This window comes from Leishmania panamensis (genome assembly GCF_000755165.1).
Source record: "Leishmania panamensis strain MHOM/PA/94/PSC-1 chromosome 30 sequence".
Classification (NCBI taxonomy): domain Eukaryota; phylum Euglenozoa; class Kinetoplastea; order Trypanosomatida; family Trypanosomatidae; genus Leishmania; species Leishmania panamensis.
This window is the reverse complement of record NC_025877.1, coordinates 19211-40183: the sequence shown is the minus strand read 5'-3', so window position 1 is coordinate 40183 and position 20973 is coordinate 19211. Positions and strand designations below refer to the sequence as shown.

The window sequence follows — 20973 nt, the reverse complement described above, 5'->3', positions numbered from 1 at the left end:
ATCGGCGTTGGATGGTGCTTGGGCCGGAGGGAGATGCGCAAGTGCGTGTCTGGCGAGGGTGGCTGTGGCTCATTTTATGTAAGTGCGCCCGAACACTCACATGCATCGCTCCGAGAGAGGACAAATGCGGGACGCTTTGGGGGCCCCGTCACTCGAGGTCATCAAGCAGCGAAGAGTAGGCTGCAGATAAGTAACTGAACGACGCTCTTCTTCTCTACACAGCGAGGCGAATGACGGAATGTTGACACTCGCGTCACCGCCGCGCATTTCCCGCTATGGGCGCAGCTTGCCTGCCTGCGCCCTCAGGGGATTTGGCTGCGTTGGCCGCTGCCTTCGAGGCCAAGCCGCCCATCTGTGCTGTGCAGAGTGGCGAGTGGGGCTTAGTGCACTGCGGCGCGAAGAGTTGCGCTTTTCCTCGTGACGCTTCCGCACCAAGAGGGTGTCTCCCGGAGGGGACTCTGCGCACTACTTCCTTTAACAGTCCCCGTTGTCTTCAATGGTATGTGACGCGTATCCTTTAAGCGAAACCGGCAGCGTACTTTGCTCTCTCTCTCTCTCTCTCTTCTGTGCTTCTTCACATGTTCGTGTGTCTCTGAGAGTGCGCTACGCTAGCTGCCTAGCACCGTCTGCAGACTACAGCACGCCTCCCCCCCCCCCACACACACACCCACACCCCCACAAACGCGTACATTCAAACGGGGCTCCCTTTCCGCTTGTACACCTCTTCGTTTTTCTTCCTTATGCTCTCGTAGAGGAGTGAGCAGACGTGATGCTCATCGTCGATCCTCCGTTGATGCGCATCATGCAGTGACAGTGAAGACGAAGAGGCGATGGACAAGCAGGGGATCAGCGACGTCTCGGAGTACGTCGCACAGAGCAGTAGTATCGGCGTCGTGTGGGCGTGGTGCGCAGCGGCTCCTGCGGCGTTCGTGTCCATGATAAGTGCCCACTCCCGCCCAAGGCAAGCCTCTCAGGAGAGGAGTGCACACTACTTACCCTTCTACGAGCAAGAGAGCGGGTGTGTGTGCACTGTGCGGGTGGACCGCATGGGCATCGCTCTCAACGATTTTCTCCACCGCGTGCCTCTGTGGCTTGTGACGTGGCACACGCAGCTGCTTTATCGCCTCTTCGGGCCTGGCGGTGTGGCGGTGCACGTGACGAACCTGCACAGTCTCGTGCTGGACTCGCTGCTGTCCGGCTGGGAGGGCACGCCCGTGCAGGTAACTGCGCTGACGTCGCAGCATCGCCTCAGCGCCTGCATTTCAGCCCATAGACGCAGCACTGGCCGTGTTTTTTCCGCCCTTGAGGGGCTGCAGACCCTCGTGCTGCTTCCTTCTCCCTACGAGCATGGTTCTCTGGTTGTGGCCGAGTACGCGCCTCTCTTGCGCCGCGTCACGGCGAGCACGTGCTGTGTGGAGTACTTGAAGCCATTGAGTCAGCTTCAACATCTGCAGGAGGTGCAACTGGCCAAGACACTGATCCGCGACAAGGAGCTCCGCATCTTGGCGAAGCTTCCTCTCCTAACCACCCTCGACGTTTCTTCCTGTCCTCGCTTGTCCAGCCTTGAGCCCCTTGCCTGTGCTGCCTCTCTTCGAGTTCTGCGCGCTGCCAGCTGCGAGCGGCTCATACTCGTGTCTCAGCTCGGCACCCTTTCGACCCTGCGGGTAGTGGACCTCTCTGACAACATGTTGCTACCCACTGAGTTTGCGTCGTTTATAACGCAGCCCACCTTGCAGCTCCAAGTCGGCTACTTTGCGCACATGCGCTGGCCCCGTGACGACCCACTGCACGCGCAGCTGCTGGGCGCCGCCACGCATCTCCACCTCTCCTATGGCACACTACCGAACATTCGCTGGCTGTGCGGTGCGCATAACTTGGAGCATCTTTGTCTCAATCACACCAACATAACAGAGGCCGACGTGACAGCGCTGGTGCCGCACACGCCGCTCCTGCGCGTCCTGTCGCTTTCGTGCTGCGAGCGCCTGCGCACTAACCTGAACTTTACCCATTCACTGCGTCTCCTCACTGTGCTGACCATCACACGCAGCAGCCTGCCCTTTGTCTTTCCAGAGCTGGCAGAACTCCAGCGCTCCCTGGCAGTGACGCTTTCGTGAAGCGCCGCAGCGGAACTTGGGTCACCGAGCACGGCGGATGCTCGTGACGATCTCGCCACCACGTGCAGGTGTCCGTTTACTGATTTCTCACCGCACCAGCATGGCGCTTACGTGGATGGCCCTCCACGGCATTTTTCCTCCTCCACACCCCGGATTGGTGCAACCACGACGCAACACTTTTCTGCTTAGCTGACACTGACTCAGCTGCGCCTATGCACGCGCTAAAGCACCGTAGAAGGCTTTGCTTTTTGCTTCGTTGTTGCTTCAGACGCAAGCGATCGAGCTGACATGACCGTGCCTAGCCACACTTTGAAACACAATTTCAGTAGACGCCACCGCCTTCATGGTCGACAGCGAGTCACGCTAGTGTCCCCCTACTCCACAGGACGTGAACGCGACTGCGCTGCCGTAGCTTCCTCTCCGCCAGCACGCACTGGTTTGGGCTTGTGTAAGTATGCTTAGGTGTGCACCACTGCATCACCCCCTAGTCGTTGTCTCTCCTTGCCTCATGCAGGCAGTCCAGTGATGCGCGCTCTGTCCTTTCGATTGCTCAACTTGCCTACCAACTGCGTCCACTGAATGCGCGTTCTCTCTCCCGTGCACAGACACACGTGTTGCCATTCACACGGGGCAGCGACAGTGCAGAAAGCCAAAAGGAAGCAGCGGGCGGTGCTGGTGGGGGCGGAGCGCATTAGCGGTGCCCTTCTCTTTTTCCCTTGTACTACACGCCCACCCGCTGCGTTAGTCAGTAACGCCCAGTTGTCCACACACCCCCTCCCCCTCCCCTCACATAGACGTCGTCACTAGGGCCGGATACATTTCCTCCCCCTCTGCTCCCTTTCCCACCATTCTTTATCTTCGCGCGTGTGCTTGTTTGCTCTTCGTGTCGGATTGACGCCTCTCTACATGTGATTGGTCAGCAGCACTTCTTGCGGCGCTCTTCTCCCGCGACTACATCCTCAACACTTCCCCTCCTCGGCATCATGAATGCTGCGTACGACCTCTACGTGGAGTGCTGTTGGCGGCGCGGCGTGAAGCCAAACGGCGACATCGAGGCTCAGGTGCGGGCATCGGACCTCCTTAGCGTGCGATTGCTCGATGCCTCGCACACCTTCCTCGGCCGCCTTGGCGTGCTCGCCGTACTTTTATTTGTACGGCAGCATCAGTGCGTAGAAGAGGTGCGCCTTCCACAGAACAGCGTTGATGAGACATGCATGAGCCTCCTGGCAGATATCATCGCCGAAGGTCACCCGAGTTTGCGCAGTGTCGACGTCGCCTGCAACTTCCTCTCCACACCAGCCATTCGCCAGGTGTGGGACGCGGCGCGGCAAAACACGCGCTTTACTCATCTCGGCCTGGAGGGGTGCGGGGTGACGGACGAGTGGGTCACACGGCTGCAGGCGACACTGCGGGCCAACAAGGATATGGAGTTGTACGGCTACGAACCACATGGCGTTCCGCGCAGTCCCCACTTGTGGCACACCGTCTTTCTCTTGACGCTTGGCACCAGTGAGGCGGTGCAGGAGTACTGCGAGAAGTGCCTGCCCGTGGTGAACAACTACATGGCGGACATGCGGGTGCGTGTAGCGGCCCTCACCCTCAGTGATGTGGACTCAGCGGAGCAGGTCGAGTCAAAGCTGGCGCGGTGCCAAGAAACTTTCAATCATCAATTGACGTGGTGCATCGCCCTTCTCGGCGCCGAGCCGCTCTCGACGCGAGAGCTGTTTGCACTGGAGCGAGTGTTGCACCAGAAGCCGCCGTCCCACCTCCCATTGCACGACAAAATGGGCAAACTGCGGCCCCGCACCTACCGTGCAGTGCGCGCCTTCTTCTGCTACACGCCGATCTCGTGGGGGCTCTCTGGCGGCGTCACCGACGTGGTTCCGGCAAGTCAGTGGCTGCGCAGCGCTGGCTTCGCCGGAACCTCTTATGAGTCTCTCAAGGCGACGGCGACTGCATCGGCGGTGGTGCTGACACCAAGCAACCGAGTGGTGCGTTGGCAGAGCGACCTCTTCACCTCCCTTCAGATGACTTTCCAGCAACCTGCAGTGGACGAGATCACCTCAGCCGTCATGCACGTGGACGAGGTGCTAGGGCTCGAGGAGTCGAAGCTCTTCTACATGAGTCCTGACGAGATGGATGTGATGCGAGGCTTTGTGCAATGTGGCCGCTTTCACCCTCGAAAGACCGCACTCGTACTGGAGTATGCCTCCGGCCCTTACCGGGACAGCAGTGCCCCATTCATTCTCTACGGCGCCGGCTGCATTGGCAAGGGCAGCATCCTATGCAACGTGGCGAGCCTACTGTGGGAGGGGCGGCCCAGCGTGGGCGGCGAGCTGCCAGCGCGCGTGGTCTGCCGCATTGTGGACATCGACCACAGCAGCGTTGTGGTACTCTTGTACCGTCTCCTCCACCTCTTCGCCCCCGAGTGCACCCTTGAGTTCTTCAGCATCGATGCGCTGGCGGAGACGGTGCGGGAAGCCATCCACGCCTACGCTGGGCCAACGATGGCTCTACTGCTAGGCCGCATCGATCTGCTCGACACCTGTGGGTGTCACTACAGCGTATTGGCAGCGTGGATGCCGCATATCCTGCCCCCGACGGTCCGCGTTGTAGTATCGCTCAACACGGAGAGCCCGGTGCTTCCGCTGCTGCGTAAGCGCATGCCTCAGCCCTTCGAGTGCTTGTGCTCACCCATGACGGAGCTCAACTCGGTGCAGCTCTTCAAGACGTTCCTGAGGGAGAGCAACGTGGTGCTGCCTGGGATGGGCATGCGCGAGCTTAAGTCGCGCGAGGACCTCGCTATCGCAGAGAAGAGTTACCTGCAGAAAGAGGAGGCCATGTCGACAGTGTACCCCCGCCTGGCCTCGTCGTACCTGCACCACTTCTTGAACACGGGTCGCCACGTTGAGTCGGAGTACGAGACGCACCAGCTGATCGAGGGCGAGCTGCCACCGACAGTTGCCGGGCTGGTGCAGTCGCTGCATGACAAGGCCGCGATGCTGTATCCGCAGGTTACCGTGAAGACGCTACTCGCACTGGTTGCTCTGGCTCCCTTGCCAGCGACAGAGCTGGTGTTCATCTGCGAGGACCTGAACTCATGCCCCCGCCACACTGCCCTGTCCACCTTGCTGGTGTTGTCAGACATGGGCCTCCTTCTGTGGCGCCAAGATGCCACTGCCCATGTCGCCCACCCGATTCTGAAGATGCTCTTCCTTGATCTCTACAGCGAGCACGTGCCGCGGCTCAGTGTGCTTCTCGAGTCTCACCTGTACAGACTCGTCATTACCTACAGCACTGAGGTGCCGCATGCGCTTTGGTACCTGGTGCCCTTGATGATAGAGAACGGCAACATGCGGCAAGCAGGACATCTCCTGCGCAACCCGGTGATGATGGATGCCATCTTGCGGCGCGGGCCGCTGCACCAGCTGCACGTGTTGGATGCGTTCCTACGCCTCTTGCAGGCGCGAACGCTGCTGCGCGAGGTGGAAGCCCTTGGTGGCTCGCCTGTGCCTCCGGAGTTGGCCGAGGGCCCCCTCCTGAGCTGCCTGCACGAGGTGGCGAACTACTCCTCAGACCTCTACCAGACGGCACTGCTGCGCCGCTCGTTCTCTCCATACGCCTCTGCAGCCGCCTCGACCAAATGCATCACACCGCAGGTGTTTCTGCAACCCCGTAACGATGGCCAGGAAAACACCGCCGCGGTGTCGGCTCATATGAGTGAGGCGTGCTTGTGGTGCCACTGCAGAGGCAGCTACGTGGTAGCAGCGACTAACGACGCCGTGTTCGTGTTTACCTCAGACCTCGGCAAGCCCATGGCCGAGCTGCACATGCCCTTTGAGCGGCAGCAGCCCATCGTGGGTGTGGTTATGGCAGCCGGCACACGCGTACTGGTGGCGAGCGAGACGCAGGTACTCGTCTGGGACTACGAAGGCAACTCGAACTTCCTCTTCGACGCCATAAAAATGGAGGCGCGGCCGGCGGACCTCCACCCGTTCGGCTCGTTGCTCGTGGCCACCAACACAGCCACACACCAGCTGTGTCTCATTGATGTTCTGCAGAAGCGCATTGTGCGAGAGCTCCCCGACGTGGAGGAGGGAGTGCGCCAGCGTGGTTTTTTCTGCGGAAGCCATCTACTGCTGCTGAGTCGTTGCTGTCTGTGGCTCTACGATGAAGAGATGAAGGAGCACGTCACCTTCCCCCACGAGAGCCTTGTGACCACCGTTAGCTGCAACCGTGACGGATGCGTTTTGGTGTCGTACGCCGGCACGTACCTGCACGTGTGGACCTCCGTCGGCGACCTGCTGCATCGCATCGACGTTGGGCCGGATCCGCTCGTGCAGCTGCGCATGAGTGCCGCTGGCACCCGCTATGTGACTCAGCAGGGCACTGTTCTGCAGGTGTGGTGCACTCTGACTGGAGCCTTATGCAGCACCCTCCGCAACCCCTTCATCGAGGACGCGGGCATCGACTACTTTACATTCACGGAAGACTCTGCGAAGGTGGTGGGGCGCGCTGGCCCTTACATGGTCGTGTGGGACTCGCACAAGGGCAGGCTCATAGGCGCCGAGTCGGCACCCGTGGGTCTCATACAGCACGTGACAGTGCACGATGCCAACGTGTTTGCAACCACCACCGCTGGCGACTTGTACTCGTGGTCGTTAGAGTGCGGACTCTCCTCTATCGGTCAGATCAAGGAGGGTCGGTGCACCACCAACATTCTGCGTAACGCCAAGGTGTCGAGACAGTCGGTGCTGAGCGTCTCGACGAACCGCGCCGGGACTCTGCTTGTGACGATGGATGCGGTGCACTGCCTGCAGCTCTATTCGCTCACCACCGGGGCACCGATCGAGCACGCCATCGGTCGAGTACGGTGCGCGGTGGCGGCGGGGCTTGACACGGTAGCCTTTATGCCGTGCGAGGCGACCTCTCTCTGCTTCTACTTTCTAAGAGGGGAGAGCCATCTCTGCGAACGTACGTTCCCCAAGACCGCCCTACCAGATGCAGACTACGCTCTCTACGTTTCCCCTGACGAGCTCTACGTCGCCGTCACGCTCCATCAGCACCACCACAGTCGTATGCTTATCTACGAGGTCGAGGGGGGCGACTCCATGTTGTGTCAGCTGCTGGGCCACGCAGGTCGAATCATCGAGGTGAACTTCTTTGGCAGTTTCGCCTTTACGGTGGGTGAAAACGACGCGTGCGTGCGGCTCTGGAATCTCGCGCGCAAGGCGGAGCGTACGTCCTACACACACACTTGCCCGCTGGTAGCTGCCGCCGGCAACGGATCGGGGCTACTTTTCTGCGTAGACGCCGAGGGAGCAGTGTTGCGTTTGCATGTGGATAACATAATCTCTGTGAATCATACCAGCCTCGTCGCCACGAGGCTGGGGTTGCACGCTGCTGTGCCGTCTGTGCAGGCAAGTGCCATCCTCCAACTGTCCGTGTGTAGCAATCATCTCATCCTGGTCCGGGCCAACGGTGAGCTGCTGCTGGTGGACACACTGCGCGACGACATCGGCCACCGCGTTCCCTTCCTCGATTGCCGCTGCCTGTGTATGTCCACCATCAACGGCGCCCCTGCGCTCCTCACCGGCCACAGCAGCGGAAAAGTGATACTGAACTCGCTGTTGCACGCCGGCGTCACGGAGCAGAGTTGCAGGGGTGCTGGACGATAAGCGTTGTCCAACCGTGCGTCTGGGCGTTTCTGCCTGTATATGTATTCCATTGGCTGTCAGATGTAAAGTACGTTGACTCTACAGGAGGAGGGGAGGGGGTCGGTGGTGGCATTATACCAGCACTGCCGCCCCATCGGTCGGTGACGCGGATGCCGATGCTGTGGCGGTGTTCCATGGCCACTTGTCTCGTTCATGTGTCGCCTCTCTCTCTCTCTCCCTTTTACTCTTCTTGCGTTCTGCGTCTCTTCCTGTTGTGGAGCCCCGATCATCCTTTCTGTTCTCCCTCTCTCTGCATGTGTGTCTTGCGGAGACCCATGATGTAAAGCAACAAGCGATGCTCCATCGTGCCACATGTGTGCCGCTTGCACTGCGTTTCCGGGCGAGTAGAGACCGCCGCCACCATACCGAAGGGAGTAACGGGCACCGACAGCGACGGTCGATGGGCACGGTTCTCGCCATGGGGTCGTGTCCGTCTCTCCACTACCTCCCCTCCCGTTCCCAGTGGGCCACTGCACGTTGCACCTGGAGAAGGGCGGACACGCCACCTCGTTTTTTCTGTGTGCTCTACACCAGCCTCGGTGGTCTTCTTGCAAAGCGGAAATGCCCCCCTCCCCCCTCCCCTCCATTGTGCCCACAAAGGTGCGCTGAATTCACTTCTTCTTTGCTGTCCGTCGGCTCGAAACTCCTCACTTCCCTCCCCTGGCACACACACCGCACAGAGTTCCGTAGATGCCTACCTATCTTACATGCACACTTCCGCGCATAGACACACCCACTCACACACCCACACCCACCTTCACACACCCACACAGACATACATTTACTTTCCTCACCCTCCATCCGAATCCCCCCATTCTATAGAAGTGCCCGCACACCCACGCACACACATACATATATAGACTTGCATCTTCTTGGTGCCACTTTTCTAAACATTTTTTCCGTCTCTTCAGCGGCATTCCTGTCGCCGTTTATGCTGCTGTGGCTGGGAGAACAGGGCCAAACGCGCACGTGCACACACACACACACATACACCATATCGTGGACAGCGGGTCTCTCTTCTCATTCTCTCTCTCTCTTCTTCGTCACTTTGAGAGTCAGTGGCGTAGCACTCGTTCCCTTTGTGCGGTTGCAAGTGCATACCCGCGTTTGAATGGGTAGTCAGCATCCATGAGGCAACGTCTGCTGCGGCCAGGTGGCATGAAGCGGTCGCGGGAGGATGCGACTGAGGCGAGTGCGCACGAAATGCGCGCTGCCCCGATGGACCACCTCTTAGCGACTCCGCCACGTAAAACGGACGGGGCGGCCTCGCTGATTCCATCGAACCCATTTGTGACGCCGGTGCGGAACTCCCGCTCACCGTCTGTCTGCACCACCATCGGCACCGACGGTGGTCTGTCCGAGGACAGCGTCTTCATCTTAGACATCAGCAGTCACAGCTGCTCCTTTCCTCGTCGCCACACATCCGCGGTGGCGCCGAGCGGGGCGGAGGTGAATCAATTGCAGCGGGAGCTGCACGACTTCTTTAGCAGACTAGATGAGCAGCCACTCCGCATAGTACCTCAGTGATGTTTGCAGGGAGGAAGAGACAGCGCGGCGTCCCGCACAAGTAGACCCAGAGCTCCCACCCATCGAGAAGCGCGAGGGGGGGACGGGTCAGCGAGTGAAACCACACGACACGTGGGCATAGGGGGATAGAGAGGGGTTGAGAGATACGGTGCAAGTTGACGAGGTTACGGCTGATCGACGCGCTCACCATTTCCAGAAATCCGCTATCGAAAGCGTCGTATGGGAAAGCGGAAAAACAGCTACTCGGCGTCTTGTGCTGTGCGCGTGCGTTGGGGGGGGGGGGTACGTGCCTCGCGCTCACTTTTTTCCCTCGCTTACCTCCTCGCGTTCTACTTTTCATCTCTCTTTGCGTCCCACTGCTACTGGCACCGCCTCTGACGCGCGCTTGTTAAGCGTAGACATGCGGAAGTTAAAGGTGTGTGCCTGTGAGGTCGATGCTGCAGACTGCAGAGTGGGAGTCACTTAATTTTCTCTTTATGTCATCAGAGTTTTCTTCACCTTATTTTCAGTCGTTGTCACACAGACACCCTCTGCCCTCCTCCCTCCGCGCACCCGGTCTCTCTCTCTCTGTATACGCACACCCACATCCACACAACAGCGGATTATCGAATATATTTCTTCTCTGTAGATGCAAGTCAGCCGTTTTGCTGTTGCTTGCCTGAGCGGTGAATTTCCCGACCGTAAGGACGAAGAGAACTTGTGGAAGCCGTAGAGAGCTGCAGTGGCCCCTGGGGGCCTCATCGATGAAATCCTTCGCTTTGTGCGCTTCCCTTCAACTCCCTCTACTGTCACCCCCTTTGGCAGCCGCAAGGCTCGCTTCTCTGCCTGAGCTCATCTCGTGTGGACCCCGTTCCTTAGCTCATACGCCGAAGTGCCCTACCCACGAGCGGTCGCCTATACGGCACAATCTCCACAGCTCTCGCTCCCCACAAAGAAAAACAAGAGCAATGCATGCCCGACGAGTGGTCCGTGCAGCGTCGCTGCTTCACCGCTGATCTCCAGATGCCGCACGCAGATCCCTACCTTGAGGCCGCTAGCTCGCACCACCATGCAGCGTGCTCGGTGTGCGCGTACCAGACTGGGACCTCGTGGAGCGGCCCGACGCCTGTGACCACCGCACCCAAGGGCAAGGCAGTCTCCCTTGGTGACTGCTCCAGCATCACCACGCGGATTGCATCCAGGTACTTCCTGAGGGACGGGACCCAGGCGCTTACGACGACGGTGTCGGGAGTGCAGGGCTTGCCGACACCGATGCAGAGGCACCAGTGGTGCACGAGAGAAATATGACTGTGGCCGAATTAGGCTCTGTGGAGCAGCACCACCTCCTGGTGGGACGGCAGGGGAGGCGCACCTGCGCACCAAGACGACTCTCCTTATGCAACTCGTGGCGGGCATCGAGCAGGAGGGATGGCAGGACCGTAGAGAGCAGTGCAGGATGGCGAAGTCCGCAGACGCGCACCAGGCGCGTGCCTCGACTTTGCCGAGGGCTGGCGCGGCCCCTCCGGCGCACGAACAGAGACACGAGCGCGCCTCGGCGCCATCTCGGTGGCTGTGGGCAAACCATTGCCCCAGCCGCTGAACGAGGCAAGGAGGGCCTTCTAGAACCCCGATGCACGACCTCTCATAGGTGCAGGGATTCTCGAGGCTGCGGACTCGCGCCTCGCAGCGGGCTGGCTTGTACCATTGATGTTGGCGAGGGAGAAGGGAGGTGGACCGCGCCGGCGTTCCATCCCATGGGCGGGGACTGTGAGCGGCTCGGACAAGTGCGAGGCGATGGTGCGGCTCACCACATGCAGCGCAACGCTTGGCTGCCGTGATTTTGGTCGTGGCAGCCCTGATGGACCTCCAAAGGCATCGCATTTTTCAGCCACCCTTACCTTCGGAGTGGCGTCGCCCTTTTCGGCGCAGGGCCGCGGGACGGGCGCCATCGTCTGACTGACACGATTGCCAATGGGCTGCCGCATGTGCTCGGAAACTCTGCGTACAGCCGCGCGTGTTCTCACCGGTAACCCGGCAGTGGCTCAGCCGGAACACCGTGCCCCAGGGGACGCGGAGGTGACGGTTTGGAGCGACAGCGCCCGTGGATCCGGCCCGGGAGGAGGGGCGTGTGCGGACGCCTGGTTTGCGCAAACGTAGCGGGACACCCATGAAGCTCGGTACCACTCTGGGCGAGCAGCTGGCCACCCGGACGCAGTACACCTTCATGAGCGTCAGCTTCAACCACGACCAGCAGACCGTGCAAGTGTGCCGGGAGCTTCTGCGGCGCCTCTCGCAGTCCACCCCCACCCCGATGGGATACGATGGCTGTGGCAGACATAGGGCGCACTGTGGGTCGAACCTTCTCCCCGCGTTGGCTGGGATGTGCAGTGCAGCGCATGGGCGTCATTGACCGGCCAAGTGGGTACGCCGCTGCTTGTCGCAGCTCCCCTATGACCTCCTGTCGGACACAAGCCCGGCTCGTCTGTGGACACCGACGACACGTGGGCTGGTCGACTGGGTGGGGAGAGGGCTTTGGGGAGTCCTGCGGTTGTATCCTCGTGGTATGTGTTGCAAGGAGTGGCCCTTGTAGCCGGCTCGCTGTTGCTTGGATGGGGTGCCATTATGTTTCGCCTCCCGAGGCCGGCTTCCCCACCGGCCCTCTCCCAGTGCAGCGGCCGAGAGGCGCGCCGTACTGCGCACCGTCGGGAACGTGACCATCCGCGTCGAGAGAATGACTGTGGTGGTCGCGGCCTGGGAAGGCAGTACCGAGTCAGGTGCTCTCCAGGGTGAGGTGACCGTGGTGCTGCATCTCTATTGTAGTGCCTCTGCCTTTAGACTACGACGGAGTACGTGGGCTCAGCAGACAGCCCCGCAGGCGCAACATCTCGCAGGCAGGCACCGACGCACGCGGACGTGGGGAGCGGGTACCGGTTGCGATGGGGCAGCTTCGAAGCGAAGCCTCTAGCTACCGCTTCGTGAGCCGAAGTACCCGACCAAAAGGCAGAACGAATCGCCATACGCCCGGAGGTGCTCCCTGGACACTCACGCGTGTGTGTGTGTGTCCAGCCGTTCCCTGGTGGCCAGGTGAGACTCCCAACACCACTTTCTCTCTCCCTTCTGTGGGGGAGTAGGGGGGGGATATGTCTGTGCGTCTATGCCTTCCCTCTCCAACCCCTCCGTCACTGCATTCTTTCCTTCCCCGTTTCCCCCCATTTCCGCTGGGAAAGTTCCGATAGACATGCCGGTGTGGTGTGGCGGTGTCCCCTCCCGCCCTGATGCCTCCTTCCGTCGGTGTCGCCTCGTTCCGTTTCGCTCACTTCATCATGCTGCTTCGCCAAGCTGAGAAATCACTACAGCTGTGGCTCTCTCCCATTCGCGTACGATTTTGTCTTATTTTTCGTAGCCATGGCGCATACACGCGTGCGTTCCTCGTGCTCAACCGCTGCCTCTGCTGGTCTCACTCGCTGATGTGCGCTCCACTGTATCCGTGAGCGTACCTTCACTTTACCAAGCAGAGGAGGGGGAAGACACAACACTATCGAAAGGAAAGTAAAAGGCGCTGTTGCCCTATCCCAGCCCGCGGCTGCATGTACCTCTGCTGGCAGACACCGACAAGGAAGTAGGAGGTTTGTAAGGACGTCAGCGCAGCCCTTTTGCCTTGAGCATCCGCCTACACCACTGTGCATGCGTGAGCTTTCCCTCGTTGCACTTTGTAACTGCTCTGTCTCTCTTAGGTCGTGGTCTGCCATCTCTCCCCCAGTGCTTCTTCGTTGCTCTACTCGCTCTCAACCACCACGTCCCCCCTTCACTCACCCACGCATCTGTTTCTCTGCGCTTTCGCAAAATAGTTACAGCTCCTCTTTCCCTTGTGCGTCTTTCTTAGCCAGAGTGCCTGTGCTGACGGTGCGTCCGTGTATCTGCGCAACCCTCATTCAGTGTGCTCTCTTCTCCCTGTCTCTCTCTCTCTCCTCCCTACTCATCACGTCTCCCATATCTCGCCTGCGCGGTGTGCGTTGCGGACTTTTCGTGTTTTCTTCTGCAGTCTCCACAACCGCAACAAGAGAAGTAAAGAGACAGCAGAGAAAAGTTCCAGTCTTTTCCACCCACAAGACACAGCCCCACCCCCTTTTCCACCATTGCCACCTTTCGACCATGGCGCGCGACGACTTTGACCGCCGTCGCCTTCGCGCTCTTTACGACCGCAACCGCCGTCGTGTCTCGGCGCTGGCAGACGCGCGTGCCCGCCGCCGCGGTGGTGAGGACGACTACTCTGTGCCGCGCCGCTATGTCGTGAGCGAATGCCGGACCCGAATTGAGGGCTTTGGACGTGGTGGTACTCAGGTGCGCCGCGTGGTGCGCCGTGCGCGTGGTGACCGCTCTGATGAGTCGCGCCGGTTCAGCGGCCGTGGCATCTTCCGAAGCAGCGGTGGTAGCCGCTTCCGCCGTGCTGACGACTTCGAGCGTGAGGAGCGCCGCGCGCGGTTCCTGGAGGAGCGTGTGCGACGCCTCGGCGGACGGCATGCGGAGGGTCGCCGCTTCGGTGTGGCGCGTCGTATGCGCCTGCGGATGCGCGGCACCCACGGTGGTCGTGGTAACCGCCACCTCCAAGAGAGTTCTCGTCCGAGCAACGGCAACAGCCATGGCAACCGCGGCAGTAACGCGCAGGCCAACAAGGTGCGCAGCAGCAAAAAGCCTCAGCGTAGCCGCGAACCTCAGATCACTCGGGAGGAGTTGGACCGTCAGCTGGACAACTACCGTAATTAGAGGATGGTCGACGGTAATACAGCGGCTAAGAAGTGGCCTCCAAGTGGTGGAGCGAGAACAGAAGAGCAAGCCGCAGCTGGCGGTGCTGGGAAACACGTGTGACCGCCACTGTCTTTTATCATGGTGCTTTCACCCACACACACACACTCTCTCTCTGTATCCTTGCCTCCGCCACGGGCAGCAGTTGTTCTCATTTAACACGAGTCAGAGATGGCGGCACAAGGAAAGAACTCACGACGACTTGGGCTGGGTAGTGTTCATCTTCTTGCTTTCCACCCTCTTCCCCCTTTCTCCCTGATCACGAGAGCCGTTGAGCGGGCCGTCTCGACCCTAACGAGAGGGAGAAAATAGAGCGGGTGCCTATTGTCTTGTTTTGTTTTCTGTTTTGTATGTTCTCGGCCACGCACACGTGCATACGCGCGCACCGCCACCCGCGGATCTACACAAGCGGTGCACCAGGAGGCAGCGTCGGTGCTGCGCGCTCCCCGTGATCTCAACTGAGCAAAGTGGAGAAGGTGATGTTTGGTCCACACGCTCCTCTTTCAGTTGGAGGCGGGTGACGACGCCTGCGGCTGTGTGTCAAATCGCGCATTGCTGAAGCTATGAGGAGGAGAGGGGTGCGCTGACTGCGAGGAGGATGCGGCAGGTAAGCTGCGTCGCTGGCGCGCTCGATTAGGTACAGTCGACTGATTGGCAAAGGCGGTTGAGTCGGTTCGTGGGTTACAGAGAGCCCAAATGGTCGCCGCGCAGAGGTATCTCACACGGCTCGATGGCTTTTCATCGCGACACCGTTGAAATGTCTCCTTTCCCCCGTTGAGTGACTTGCACGTATATTTCTTCCGTTAGTAACGAGTCTCTCAGGTGCCGTTCTCGCTCGTGAGTTTTTCGTCGTTGAGGCCGGGAGAAAGAGCGACGAGGGTGACGCAGGCTGACCAAGTGCACGTTGCCTTTTGAAGCCTCTGGACGTGGGCTCGTTTCTGTGCATCTGCGGGGTCGATGCGTGTGATGAAAGAGTTTGGCTTTGCTCCGGCCTTTTTTGTAGAGACACCGCCAAACGGCGCGAAGGGGTTTTTCCGGTGTCTTCAGTGCGCCGGTCGGCTTTTGAGCTTTGGCCTCTTTCTCTTGCTACTGCGCAGCCCCTTCCCCCCTCTCCCCCCAATTCAAGCAAGCTCGGCGTAGGTGATCACACCGCTGCAGTCGCACACCTCACCTCTTCCCTCGCGCGTGTGCGCGTGTCTGTCTCTCTCAGCGTTTGCAGGCGTGTATGAACGGACTCGATATGAAAACAAAGCAACAAAATTCAGGTAGACTCGACAAGGGCGAAGGAGGTCGTGAGGCAGGGTGCGGTAGCGGCAGATCTCAGCTCCCTTGCCTTCCTAGTTCGGCTTCTTTACCAGTATTGTGCGCGCGTCCCCGCGCCAGGACCCCTCCTCGAGCGGTGATGTTAGGCGTGGACAGCGAAGCGCAGCGGAAGAAGATGCGCATGCCGGTGCTTCAGTGCGGGCATCCCAGCGCCCGCTCATTGCCCGCCTTGTCTACCTCTGGGGAAGCTGCAGCGCGGTGGAACAGGTCAGAAGCGCTACCACCTCTCTCCACGAAGCTGTGAGCAGCGAGCGAAGCAGCTGCATACACGCTCAGGCAGGCGTACACTCACGCGTGCGGGTGTGTCGTGCTGCGTATCCACTCTGCGCAACAGCAGTTGTGTCGCGTGCAGATTGCGCTCTTCCTCCTCCTCTTGCCATCTGCAGGATCGGTGCGACTCATGGTACACGGCGAATCAGTGCTGCGCCCAAGCTACTTTCATCTCCCCCTCGTTGCGGACGTGAGGAGGTGCGCAGGCGTTCGCAGCAACCCGATCTCGACAGGTGAGCATCGGTGTGCACCCCCTCCTGTCACTGACTCGAGGGGATATGAACGAGGTTTAGGGGGAGACCGAAAGGGGTTCTGTAGAGTGTGACGGACTGCGTGACACCTATCTCATGCCTCCTTTCTCCGGTCGCACACATGAGGGCGTAGAAGCAGCTGGTTCTTGCGCGGTGCGCCGCTCCGACATGCCAGCGCCAAGCTCCTGCACAGCAGAGCCCCTACATCTTTCACCCCCCATTCTTCTCACTTTCTCTTGACTCTCCATTCACGATTGATTTTTAGTGTCCCCTAGGGAGGACTTTTGTCTCCCCCCGCCACTTGTGCGCCTTCGCTTCATCAGCTGTTTTTCAACGGAGCACGGTAGCGTTGGCAAGTGCGTTGGTGAGGGTCCGGTGCCATGGACGGTTCCCATGCGTTTGTTTCATCCGTGTATGCCACCCGTGCAGGGGGCGGCACGAGCGGCTCTGGGGCTTGTCTGGTCTCTTTTTTCTTTTGCCCTTTTCCTTTCCTGAAGCTTGTGTTTTCCTTTCTAGCGCTTCTGCATGCCCACCCACCCCGTGGCTGCTGCTCTCTCACCAGGTGCAGTGCTGTGGTGCTTCGATGCACACCCATGCCCTGAGCTGCGCGGCGGTAGTTGAGAGTACACATCAACAATATGTGGAACGTGTGGTGTGCCTAAGCACCATCTTGTTTGTTTACGTGGCTCCGCTCTTGTTATCCTTCTTGCTAGGAGGGTGGCCGACGCGGGTGCGTATGGGGGATCCTACTGCACGGCGAACCTTGCGTGGCAGCGCCACGGCTCACGTCTAGCTGTCGGATGACTCTCCAACGCACGCGCTACCTCGCGGCTCACGCTTTCAAGCACTATGGAAGGCCCACGCCGTTGGGGGCTTGAGGAGCACAGCAGGGGGCTGCGCAAACGCACACAGACACACGTTCTTCAGAAGCTGGCGGCATGCGAAAGATTGGCCATGTTGCACCTGACGAACGGCACGGTCTGCTCACACACACCCATACTCATTAAGTCATACCTACGTGCTCCCATGGAAGAACATCGGCAGGCCGACACGTGTTCCCCCCCCCCCCCACACACCCACACATATACCGCCTCATGCGCCCTGTATCGTAACTCATAGTGCCTTTATGCATTCTTGTCTCTCGTCTGCACTCGCTGAGGCTACTCATCGACCAGCGGCGTCGTTCGTGTTGCACTGTGTCTCTTCTTGTTTTTCGTCGATTCACTTTTCAGCTTAAGCGCCACTTTGGCTTTTTGCATCTCTTTCTACTTGCAAAATGTTCTTCTTCTCGTCGCTTGCAACGAGCCCGTCTCTGTCGGGGGAAGGGGGAGGCGAAAGGGCGACGGGCTCCGCTCCTTGCAGTCTCCTCCCCCCACCGCTCCGCACGTCTTCCTTCCCAGCATCATCACCGTTGACACAAAGAAGGACGGTGTGTGCATCCGAGTTCCACTGTAACTTCGTCGTCAAGCAAGGCAGGGGAAGCCAGCGTCGAAGATGGCTCATCGCGAGGTACGTCATCACCTCTGCGCATCAGCAGGATAATGCAGGTATAGCGTAGCGCCGTTGCTGCCTTTTTTTTTTTCTCGCACTGCCTCTCACATGCAGGCCCTGCGTCAACGACGAATTCTCCGTGGCCACTGCTCCTCGCTGCTGTCACCGCCTAAACAGAAGCGCACCCGCCAGTTTTTCTCTGCATGCAAGGAAGGGTACGCACAGGCGCTGCGAAACTCCCCATCCTTGCGCCTGTGCTTCTCCTCCTTGAACGCCACTTCTTCACTTCTCCGTCGGGTGCGTCGTATCACAGGAGAGCGTGAGTGCTGCCACGAAACGCACTTCATCGCGCCCCGTATACGAGTCGCCGGGGACAACTTCATGCTGCGGACTTCGATACCCAGCCGCCCCTTTTGTTCACCCTGTCCTTTCCGCTTTGAATTGCACGTGCCATTGGCGGTCTTCTCTTTCTTCGGCCTCTGCCCACTCCAGCTGCGGTTGTGCTTCTCCCCTGTGCGTATGAGTGAATGCGGCGACACTCGTTGCGGTGTGTCTCGGAAGGAACGCTGTCCTATCCCTGTGAGCCGCCGCCCTTGTCTCTCCTCCGCTTCCACTGACACAAATAATCGCGTGCGCACGAGTTGTGCGGCTGCAGAGACTAGCGCTATTCTGTGCAGAGGAGTGCTATGGACGATGAAGGTGACGGCGTATCTGATTTAGGTGTGCTTAGGAATCCCTGTGTCTCTTTTGTCAGGGGATGCCCTCTGCCCTTCGCCATCTTTATTCTCTCAGTCCTCACGCTGTGGCGAGTGCGACATACGTGTCTGCAGAATCGCTGACTATGTGTGTGCTGCCAAGTATACCATCCCACCGTCATTTTCGTTCTTCGACAACGCACACCCATTCACCCCCTCATCCTCCCGTCTGCCTCTGCCTACGCCTCCTCCCACCAACACCAACTTCGCTTTTCTCCGCCTATTTTTTTCTATTCATTTATTCAACCTGCACCGCTCAGCAGCCGTTTCCTTCACTCAGCTCTTCTCTACATCGCATTAGCACGGCGGCTTCGAAGCTGACATCACACTGTTCGCTCCTCACGCCTCTCGTACGTCCCAATTGTGGAGTCGTGCCTCTCCCCTTCTCTGATACCCCCACTCTACGCAGCGCTTCCGTCTTTTCCCGTTAACGCTAACTCTGATTTGTTTTTGCGTGTGTCTTTCTCCGTCCTGTGCCTGCCGCCGGCCGTTTTCCCCCAAGGTGTGTGCATGTGCGTGTGTGCGCCGCATTTTCCTTGTCTTTTTCCCTTTCATTTCTCGCGCCGTCTTGGGCCTCTCTGTGTTTGTTGCCCCTCCGTCTTTGGCTTGTCTCTCGCTCTGAGCTCCTCTTTCCCCCACTAACCCACGTCGATATATTTTGCTCTTCTCTTGTTTTCTGCCGCAGTCGACCGACAGGAGGAGAACTGGTTACAACATAACTGCTGCCTGTTGTTTTAGTCTACTGTAAAGGTCTTCTACCGCCCTGTGAGTCACTGCGGTATTGGGTGTGTACAGCAAACCTCCTCACTTTCCTTTTCTCGCCCCTTGCGCGGCTCTCAGTACGCGCAGACCATAAAAGCAGCAGACATAGGCGACGATACGCACACAATGTCAACAGATCTCGCGATTGTGACTACGGTCAGCTCCGACTCCGTCAGCCGGCTCTTCGGCCCCGCTGGTGCAATGGACTTTCGGTCCAACCCGGGCATGAAGAGCGAGTTCGAGGATCCAAAGGCGATCTTCAACAAGATGAAGCAGAAGGATGTGAAACCACTCTCCGACATTAGCGTGTTGAAGAGAACCATCTACAACTACAAGAATCGCCGCATCATCACACGCTGGCTTCGTGACGTCTGTGGCGCGTTCAATTTGCGAAGCACCACCCTGTGTCTCGCTGTTCAGCTTGCTGACTCATACATTGTCGGCAACCTGCACCAGCTCGAGTTGCAGAAGTGCCAGTTGGCGGCTGTTACAGCCCTGTGGATTGCAGCCAAGTTTGAGGAGATGGATGCAGACTTGCCTAGTCTGCGCAAGATAGTCGATGTCTGCGACGGGGCCTACACTAAGGAGCACGTTCTGGCCATGGAGGAGTCCATCCTCGGCTTCTACAAGTGGTACCTGCCCCACATAACGGTGGTAAACCACGTTTATCTGCAGCTGCATCTCATCGGCGACCCCGCACTGATCGACTCGCATCCGCAGGAGGAGGTGCCACCGGCTATCTCGGTCGAACTGCTCGTACTGAACGCCGACGAGGGTCGCACCTGGGTCAGCCTTATTCTGGAGTCTCACCAGACTCTCCAAGATTGCCTTGATCAGCTATTCTCTGCCTCAAACATGCTGTACAGCACCTTAGCGGCCGTTTTTCAACTATTTGGCAGTTGCTTCTTACTGGCGGAGCGCTTGCCACTCACAACAGTGGTTGGGAATCTCCCATTGGATGGCAAAGGCTGTCGTCGCCTCTTTCTGTGCTCCTTGAGCAGCCAGGTCACCTCGACGTTTGCAGAGCGTGGCTCGTATGTCATCCTGCGCTCCATTAACTCGAACCTTCTAGACTTATGCGACATCCTCACCCAGGAGGTGGTGACACACGTGGAGTTCCTTCGCTTGTACAGCTATGTGACCGCCTTTGGCGTAGTGGGACTCGCGCTGTGTCTTGTGTCCCCGGACAAGGACGAGAACAGGCGTCTCCTGCAGCACGTACACAAAAAGCTGGACATCTCCGCGACGCAGGGTTTGGCTGTCGCAGACTTGCTCACCTCCAAGTATAAGGAAGCGCTGCCGACCATCCGGGAGAGCAAAAGTCTGCCACACCCTTCTGAGAATTTCCGTGACACGCTGTGCTACTGCTTTGATCGCAGACTGTCCTAGTGAAGAGAAACCAACTGAAACAAGCCCGAGCGACGGTAAGGTGGAAAAGAGGCATGGCTGCACCCATGCCTCGCCACCGTGTCTACTCCGGCCGAAAAAGGAGGGCAAACACGAGTTTATGGGCGTCTTTGAAGGAGATCAACGCCCTCCTCGAACAAAGACGAGGGCTCCGCATAGAGAGAGAGAGCAGCAAATCTCGCCTCATATCCCGGTGGCTGTAATTAGTCGGTGTGTGGGCACATGTGAAGAGTCTGTCTTCATGCTGCGTCCTGTGCTATTACTCTATCGCCTCTCTCTCTCTTACACTTCCCAATCTTCCCGTGCTGTTCAGTTGAGTCCCAATGGAAGGAGAGCGTGTGTGGGAGGCACACATCGTCATCTCTCACCGGTCGCCGCCGCACGCGCTTCGAGTCTCCGCTCTTCTTCTGCTTCAGCGGCGCAGTACACGCACGCACAGGCAAGCAAAGGCACAGCACCAGCTGCTGAAGGGCTTTTATCCGCACCAACGCGCTGCACGTGCACATTTTTTCTCATTTGTGCCTGCGGGAAGTGCCCTGCAAGCAGTTGGACGCCTCGAATGGATGCGCGCTGC

At 59.0% G+C, this 20973-nt stretch overlaps 4 protein-coding genes across 4 annotated transcripts; all 4 read left to right on the top strand.

Annotated features, from left to right (window-relative positions):
* Positions 1 to 830: 830 nt before the first annotated feature.
* On the top strand, positions 831 to 2114 carry LPMP_300120 (hypothetical protein; the record flags this gene model as incomplete). The annotated part of the gene is made up of 1 exon (XM_010702746.1): positions 831 to 2114. The coding sequence occupies one exon, from the start codon at positions 831 to 833 to the stop codon at positions 2112 to 2114; it is 1284 nt and encodes a 427-aa protein (XP_010701048.1).
* Positions 2115 to 3097: 983 nt separating this feature from the next.
* LPMP_300110 (hypothetical protein) lies at positions 3098 to 7792 on the top strand (the record flags this gene model as incomplete). Its single annotated transcript, XM_010702745.1, has 1 exon — positions 3098 to 7792. One exon carries the CDS (start codon positions 3098 to 3100, stop codon positions 7790 to 7792), a length of 4695 nt encoding a protein of 1564 aa, XP_010701047.1.
* Positions 7793 to 13489: 5697 nt separating this feature from the next.
* On the top strand, positions 13490 to 14101 carry LPMP_300100 (hypothetical protein; the record flags this gene model as incomplete). Its single annotated transcript, XM_010702744.1, has 1 exon — positions 13490 to 14101. One exon carries the CDS (start codon positions 13490 to 13492, stop codon positions 14099 to 14101), a length of 612 nt encoding a protein of 203 aa, XP_010701046.1.
* Positions 14102 to 19118: 5017 nt separating this feature from the next.
* CYC3 (mitotic cyclin, putative) lies at positions 19119 to 20381 on the top strand (the record flags this gene model as incomplete). Its single annotated transcript, XM_010702743.1, has 1 exon — positions 19119 to 20381. One exon carries the CDS (start codon positions 19119 to 19121, stop codon positions 20379 to 20381), a length of 1263 nt encoding a protein of 420 aa, XP_010701045.1.
* Positions 20382 to 20973: the final 592 nt, after the last annotated feature.